General features: G+C 38.1%; 1 protein-coding gene across 2 annotated transcripts in view; it reads right to left on the minus strand.

Moving 5' to 3' along the window:
• The window catches only part of LOC134842738 (protein prickle-like), a 55,712-nt gene that overhangs the window by 15,619 nt on the left and 31,438 nt on the right, over nt 1-8,655 (minus strand). For both annotated transcript variants that reach the window (XM_063859215.1, XM_063859214.1), the window contains 3 exons: nt 3,517-3,844; nt 1,968-2,219; nt 1,507-1,716 (listed from right to left, as the gene is read on the minus strand). In XM_063859215.1, coding sequence (XP_063715285.1) covers nt 1,507-1,716; nt 1,968-2,219; nt 3,517-3,844 — 790 coding nt within the window. The remainder of the gene's footprint in view (nt 1-1,506; nt 1,717-1,967; nt 2,220-3,516; nt 3,845-8,655) is intronic.

An 8,655-nucleotide genomic window follows, 5' to 3' on the forward strand; every position in this document is an offset into this window, starting at 1 on the left:
TCAATCATTTTTTTAAATATTGTTAGTCCCTGATTTTTTGAGGGAAAAAGTAGAAAAAACTAAAGCACCCGAAAACCAAGTTCCTCTCCACTTTCAGTGATTGTAACAAATATATGATCTCGGAGGAGCACTAAAAAGGTCAGTTATCTGCCTTTCGAGTGTTTCTTCAACATTAATTAACTTGTGTATATGGTAACTGGGCTTGTGAGAAAATAGTATTCACTCGAATGACAAAATTTCCCAATTACGTAATCCTTTGTTTGTTAAAGAGAACGCAAAAGCTAAAATCTGAAAAGCAGTAGCATATTTTGGGGGTGGAAGAAAAATTTGGCTAAAAAGGGGTCTTTTTAGTGATTTGGGAGAGCTTGGTATATCAATTAGGTCAACCTAAAAAAATGTCGACTTTTTAAATCCCCCCTCGAGATATTCCTTCTATCTCCTCCTGCTCAAATGAATGAATGAATACTAAATAGAAGCAAATTCGTCGTAAAGTGCAACCAGAGGAATTTTCGAAAAAATATATGTCGAAAATATGTCGAAAATGTAGAAAACATATTTCGAAAAAAATATTTTCACTTAATTAGTTTTTTGTATTTATTCATTTTTTTTATCACTAGAGGATCACGCACAGGACATGATGGGTTTCCGGAAACAACTGCGGCAAAAACAATACTTTGATGCTGTTTGTTCAACCAGCTGCATTTTGAAACACGATCAATTGTTTTTATCATAAAAGTCAGAGTAATCTTCATAGAAAAATCTGTTCTTAAATCTCATAATCTACTTCTGGTACGACAAGATTATTTCAACTTACGATCACGCTAGGACAATTTAAATCAGAATTTAAATCACGTGGTACGACATCTGAGAGTCATTTGAAAAAGGATTGTGAAGTGATTTGAAAATAGATTTCAGAGAGATATCAAAAAGAATCTCAAAGATTTGTTACGGAGGATCTCAAAGGGATTTAAAATTTAGCCCAGACACCTGGAGAAAATTCGTCCGTGACACTTTAAGTAATCTGGAACATTTGGACACAGATCAACTAGGGTCTGTAGTTGATCTGTTTGCAAATGTTCCAGATTACTCAAAGTGTTTTTTTTTCGGCGCGCTCCCCCTCAAAATCAAAATATATTGGAGCCATAAAGTGCCTTTAGAAAAGTTTCAAGCTCAATCGGCCGACAATGAATGTTGTCATACTGATACCCATATAAATATATACATCAAAGGATTATGCCAATCCGGCCGGATGACAAGTGTTGTAAAATAGTACCAAAGGGGTGAACTTTTGAGTGGTGGGGGGGAGGGGGGGTTTGCGGGGTCGAATTTCCGAGGAAGGGGAAAGAAATGTCCGCGAAAACTAGTGACAATTTAAACGAAACAAAAACACGCAAAATTATCGACTGACAATAGATTAAGAGGACGCTTTTAGAACTGAATGTCTTTTTTCAAGCGCCTCAACGGTTTGTAATTATGTTTTCTGTTTGAGTCAACTCGACTACTGACCTCGTCACATGCGGAGCATCGTGGCCGCAGCAGTTCGGCATGGTGTCTGCCACAGTACAACTGACCGTCCTTCGAATGGTGAAAGTAGATCAGATCCACCAACTGTTCCTGGCAGATGTTGCACGTGAAACACGTGGGGTGCCACAGTTTACCCGGTCCCACCTTCGGAGCTGCGATTCCAATGTCGCCACTGTGCAGATTCAACTTGCACTGCAAAAAAAAATCACAATAATTGAGGTTTCTGCGTTTCGCAGAGGATCTTTGAAGGCTATCAAGGTTGTCTAGGCATAGTTCATTTCTCTTATTTCCCCACACTCTGGATTGAGTTAATTTGTTGAGACAAGCCTTTTTTTAACTCAAGGCCGTTTTTTTTTCGCATAGATTTTTTTCGGTGTTTTGTTATGAGGGATCCCCGGATATTAGTTGTTTACTTTGAAAGATATCAAATCTTTTTGGCTCACTTTTTCACATGGGGCTGTGTAGTGTTCTAATGGGAGTTGTTTGGTGATCCCTCGTCCAAGCGCCCTCGTCTTCCGCTCGTAGGAGAACTCGGCGAAAGCGAGGTTACTCTGTTCGTCTCGGGGGGCACCTGCTAGGGGCAGGATGTCGTGTGGGGGCAGCTGGGAGACCAGTTGGCATGCTCTGTGTTGTTCGCCGACACTGTTAATCAGTGGGACCTTGTAGGGCGGCAGACTCGCGAAGTAAGCTTGGACCTGAAATTAAATTATTTAACTGAAATTAGTCATAATAAACTGTACCTAGATTTGAAAACTTGATGGTTGTTTTTCAATGATTCAGCCGTGGTTTAAGTTTTGGCTCTTAAGTTCTTAGTTATAAAGTTCATAGTTAGAATCAATGATGACCATTTAAATCAGACGACCCTCCTTCCTCTCAAAAGCCCCCGTTTTTGGTACTTTTTTTACATCTCATTTTTAGCCTTTAACGTCAATAAATAAAAATTTCAAGAAAGGAGCGCAGCCCGAAAAAAACGTTCAAAATGGCCCAAAAAACGGTAGTTTTGGGCCTTTTTCTGTGCGGGACAGAAAATGTTTCCAAAATACGGTCTTTTTATAGTGTTTCGTAAGAGCTCTGAAAACCATCCTTAGAAAATTTCGATTGAGACTCTAAACTCAGTATCAAATAAGCATCACTGATTAGAACCCATCGATAAACACTTTGTAAAATTAACTTGTTTGGTTTTTTGAATATTTATCTCTTTTGGTGAAGTTTAGTCGCTTCAAATTAACGTCGGTTTTTCAGCAATAAGTGGTCACCGGAATAACCAAAAATCAACATTTAGATCATGTTTCTACTTCATTTTGACAATGTCCTGTTGGAACAATTTGTGACGCTAACAAATATTGTATCAACTAATCTCGATAATTACAACTTCCGGTTTAAAACGTCATTCGTTTGGTCAATTTTCAATCAATGCACAAGTTTAAAACAAAGCTTTTTTTGATTTAAGGATGATTTTGATTTTCGAATTCATTTTTCAAAGTTTTTTTTTGCGCTCTGGAGACAATGCGCTCGTAGCTTGATATAAATTGCGTTCCGAAGAGGATATAGACCAATCTTTTCCCTTCAATTATTGCATCCAACTTTTTCCCAATTAGGTGCTTTTTTCAATTTTATTCATACATTCATTTTCGGCCAAAAAAGCCGTAAACCGAAAATTTTATTGAAAAAGGGCCTACGATATCAATTTTTTGGCCTAAACTTTCAAGAATGCAAAACAATAGACTATGTTTTACCAAAGAAAACCTCTGGCGCTGAAAATTGTGTTTAATAAGATTATTGCATGGTTGCAGAAAATTGTAATTGCTCTGAAAAAATGTCGTTCAATTGTTTCAAAGAAGCCTTCCCCGAAAAGATGATTTTTTAAAATAAATTGAGAAAAAAAGTAGTCCCACTTTTCCCAATCAAATGGACGACCACAAATGCGAAAGACTTAAATCGACTAGTTCCTATTTCACAGTTTTTGTAACAATTAACTAAATAGTTTCCGACCTGTTTGGGAGTGAGCCCCGACGGCACCCATGCATATTCGCCACTTCGACTGTCTCGATCTGTGACGTAACATCCACTGTCAGTATCTGACAGAGACGAGATTGACAGTTTGTTATTCACCCCCACCCCCACTCCTGATTCTGCTGACATGACTGAAGTGTTGCCGACGTGCCCCACCCCCCCTTGTGGAGTCTGGTGAGAGAGTGTCCCCACCCCCAGCATGCTTGTACATGAGGGGTCGTTGAAGAGGTAGTTGATCACTTTGTTCACGCTGCTTGGATGCGCCATATGGCCGCTTGAGGGACACCCACACGTCACACACTTGTGCCTGATAACAAGTTAATAACAAAATAAACCAAGTTATAAATCCGATGAATTAATACTTGAGCCAAACAAATAAAAATCGGCACTATTTCAGTGCGTCAAAGTCAATAAAAGTAAATAATGTTTGTTCAATTGACAAGTGACGTTGTGCTTTTCAAATAAAATAGCAGTAATGAAACTCGAAAACAGCGATTTTTTGCCAGCATGAAGTTTAAAGTCAGTAATTGAAAAATTAATAATCTAAGAACAAATAGGAATGCCAATAAATATTTATTAAGAACAAAATCGAGAACTGAGTATGAATAATATTTTTGTTTGGTTAAAATTGTTTGTCCGGAAGCGTCAGAAAAAAAAATCAAAATTTATGAACCTTAAAAATTTTATTTTTTTGATGAACATAAAAAAACTATTTTTTGGTTAAAATTAGAAAATATGAGAGAAAAATATTCGAATAGCAAACAGTTTTGATGTGACAAATAACCACAATAACTTCTTAATTTGACAAACTTGACTGAAAATTTGTTCTTTTGATAATACCAATTGCACAGAAGAAAAATTTGGATGATGCTTTTCTTTACTAAGACGCAACAAGAGCTCACTATTTAGCACATGACGATTAAACAAAAAGCAAAAGTAGCTGAAGTTATACATTAAAAACTGACAAAAACTACAAATTAATCAAAATCTCAATTTTATACTTTTTTATTGTAGTCATATAGTTGTTAGACTTATCAATGGTTATATATTTAAACCAAAAATGATACTTCGCACGTATATGGTAACTTCTTAATGATGATTTTACAACATGTTAAACATATTTTGTAACAAAAAAAAATAATTAGCCATTTAATGGTGTCAAAAGTAAAACTCGATGATCGCATTGCCGTTTGTTGGCATCTTTTGAAGCAGAGAACGCCTCTTAATTAGGTTTAAATAGCTCCCAAAATAGAAAATTATTGCAGACATCAGCTGAAAACATCTTTTAAAGCAATTTTGAATAGCAAAAATTGTAACGAGACAGGTTCAATGCAAGTTGAAATAATTAGTGTCGTTTGTCTGTTTCTTATATTTTTAGAGATTATCATCTTTAGACAAGTTTAAATTGTCTAAGCTTATAAAAGTGTCAAAAGGATACAGAAAAACAAACGGTTGCGGTGAAAATAGGTTTTGGTGCCGGCAACAGTAATCTGAGTAAAACAATTGAAAAATATGGAAAAATGTTGACACACTTTTTGATTTGTTCACGGAAAATTTTATTTTTTTATTTAGTGTGAGGGCTCTAATTAAGGGTTATTTTCAACAAGGTAAATTTCAACGATGACATGATTATAGCAAGCGTAATAACTAGAATACATTAATTTTAGATCGGAAACTTATTCTACTTTATGAAAAAAAGAAAATTTCAGACCAACAATTCTCGATACCGACGATACTTTTGGAAACTTTGGAAGCTGAACCTCGATTAATGTATGTATCTTTTTTATGATGCCACACTTGCGCTTCTACGGAATTTTTAAAACCAAGTCCCATAAAAAACCCTCACTTCACCACTTATTTCCTCCCTACTCATTTCATAAGGGTCGATAGGTGGTGAGGTCATACTAGTGGGTCGAACAAAGCAATTTATGCAGGGAGAAAGAAGCAAGCATGATTTAAGTGTGGACAACCTTGACGTTTTGCAAGGGACTGCAAGCAGGGGAACACAAGGTTCTCCTGTTTCTGTGCAACAATTTCACTGACAACCTCATTGTGGATACAAGGTACAGTGGTTATGTGGCGTGCGACAGGGCTGTCTTTTTAGATTTGAGGGCAAAAGGGCAACTGAGTAGTACCACTATGCTACGCTGTCAAGGGCTGAGGATCAAGAATCACTAAAGAGAGATATTAAAAACTGCCAAAACGTTGTGAGAAGCTAAATTTTCCGTGCTGTCTACGCTGAGCTACATTTTGATTTTGATAAATGTGATCTAAGCAGTCACTAGAAAGTCAAGCTCCACTTTTGCCGCAGATGCTTATCATCTACGCAACCAGTTGGGAAAAAGCTAGTAATGAATCAGAGTGGCACACCTTTCTTCCTGCAGTGCAAGTTCTGGAGGAACACGATGACTTTAGTGACGAAGACAAAGAGGGAGAGCAGTGATGCGCTGTATTGGAAGAGACAAATTTGGCACTTTAACCAGCAGGATGGTTCATCTCTTGTTGATGTGAGAGAACTAGAGTTCTGCGAAGCGTCAACAGTTTCCAAAATGCATGAAATAGCAGTGCAAAAGAACACCAACAACAGAGAATCGGCAGTGGTGCAGCAGCTTCAGTGACATCCATGGAGCAGTCAAAGTTGCGAGCATGCATATAGTGCATCATATCTTGAGTTTCACTAAAAATTTTAGTGGGCTGGCTGTTGTCAACTAAAGGGTGAAGAGGAGTGATGCCCCTATTGAAATCCATAAATTTGTGGCTGAGCATTGATCGCTGAAGGGTCGGCAATCAGACAATGTACGTGACTTGTTCGTCAAACATTTTCATCAAATGTCTGGATGCGACATACTCGTCAAACATATTTTTGAGAATGGTGTAGCAGAAAGTTAAAACAAAGTGATCACCGTAAAGTTTCCATGCCTACTTGCCTAGACAAAGCCGCCGAAAAGATTACGATTGCCAGCAAGAATCAAAGCTATGAGGTTTAGCAACTTGCCTCCTACATCATGCAAATAAGAAACGAAGTTGGCTTTCACTGACGGAGATGCATTATGGGATACCGTCAAAAATGTGCTATTTGCATCCGTTCAGAAGCCTGGCGTACTTTCTTTACCGAGGCAACATGCCGAGGCATATGTCATCATAATATTTAGAAGAGCAATTTCATTGGTCACGCAGAGGAGAGAAAATCGTAACTCAAGATGTGTCCAGAGACAAGCCGTATGGTACGGTGTTCAGGAAGCGTAATGTTCAAGTAGATCATCAGTCCTTTTGTCCAGTAGTGCCTTGATTTTGAGAAACCGCTCCAAAGGCGATAAAATACACAGTCCAGAGGGTGATACCACAGATTCAGTGGTGGTTTCTGAAGAGAACGCAGTTGAAGAGGTTCCTCATTCTACTGAGAGTTCAATGCAGAGACCAACGGAATCCACTCAATCGATATGAAGTGGTCTGCGCCCATGCGTCAGCGATTGCAATCAAACCGCCAATGAGTTACTAAGAATCAGTGCCTGAGCCTAAAAAAACTGTGGCTGGCAGCAATGATTTTTGAGTTGAAGTCTCTAGAAGCCAGGGAAACGTGCATATTTGTTGGTAGACCACGCTATCGCAAAGCTAATTCTTGGCGTTGGATTCTCGGAAAAAAGAGAGGCATGCGACTGGGAAAATAGAGCAGTTAAAAATCGACTGGTAGCAAAAAAAAAATTCACGCGAACGGAAAAATTAAACTTCAATGAGACGTCTGCTTCCCAATTTGAAGCCCGAACTTGAGCGAAAAGTGCTGTTTTTGGGAGCACAAAGTGAGCTCTCCTCATTGATTTGATATCAGTATTTTTCAATTCTGCTCTAATTGAGAGATCATATATGGAGCAGTCAAGACAAACTCTAAGACAAACTTGACAAGATGAGGGGCTGCTTCTCCGAAAGTTCAAAATGGACGACAGAGGCGAATTGTCCTGATAACTGGCAGTTCAAGCACTAATCTCGGTCAGTATTTGCGAATCAATCACGCCACAACGACAAGTGCTCAGATCATTTTCGCCTAAGAGACTTGGAGTCAGATGTCACACCAGCGGTTATCAGCGCACAGTTGTCAAAGAAGGACTGCCCTGAAGTTGGGTCAGAAGGAGTGGTCTCGGATGTGTCCACGAATGCCAAGGGCATCAGAGGCCTTTTGTGCTCATCAAAGTGGATAAATTAGCAAACAATGACGGATATCTTGGCCACTGTGACTCATCTCTCCCGCTTTTAACTAAATGTTTTGTTATTCAAAATATCCACCGTTTTTGCCAAATTTGCTTTCAATCTTACGAAACTGTAAAAAATTTATTTCTGTGTTTTTGTTTTCAGTAAACACACTCGACAAGAAAAGACCTCAATTATCGTCAGCAGTTTAAACAATCAAGATCATAGCATGAACTTTTAGCTCAAAACAGGAACATTTTCTTGCCCACAATTTTCATAATAAAATGGCACTAGATAGTCAAAACAGACGGTAATTGTCCTTGAGAAAAGTTGCTTAAATTCCAAGTCTGCTTTATCAAAAACGAACCAAAATAGAATGAAAAAACTTTACAATCGGAAAAATGGGGCACCAGCACCTTATTTTTCCATGAATAAAAGTCGGAATACGGGACGCTCGAAAACGCACCGGCCTGAACGCTGTCTATATACGCTAGTCTACAGACTTTTGTCTTTTGAGATCTTGGTTCAATCACATTTCAATTGTTTTTTGTTTATTCATATTTATACTCTTATTTACATGTGTGCTCAACGTCATTTTTTCAATAAAACTGCATGCGAAGAACGCGCGGAGAAAAGTTTTGTAGAAAATTGCATGCAGCCAATATAAAATCGCGGTCAACCCTTCTTACCAGTGGTTTTTTTGCCATATCACCAGCATGATCCCCTCTTATTCTGGTTTTTATGTCTGTGTTTGTTCGCCTAACAGCTAACGTTTTATGATGGCGCTTTCAGAGTCCAAATGCTCTAAGATACAGGGGCGCCATAGAAGAATAGTTTTCAGAATTTTCCCAAAAATGCACCAAAACAATTATCAATATATCTCAATAATTTTGACTGTGGAGCAGTGTTTTTTTAGTGTAATTAGAGTTTTTTTTT

Source organism: Symsagittifera roscoffensis, chromosome 3, assembly GCF_963678635.1.
Source record: "Symsagittifera roscoffensis chromosome 3, txSymRosc1.1, whole genome shotgun sequence".
NCBI classification, from domain to species: domain Eukaryota; kingdom Metazoa; phylum Xenacoelomorpha; order Acoela; family Convolutidae; genus Symsagittifera; species Symsagittifera roscoffensis.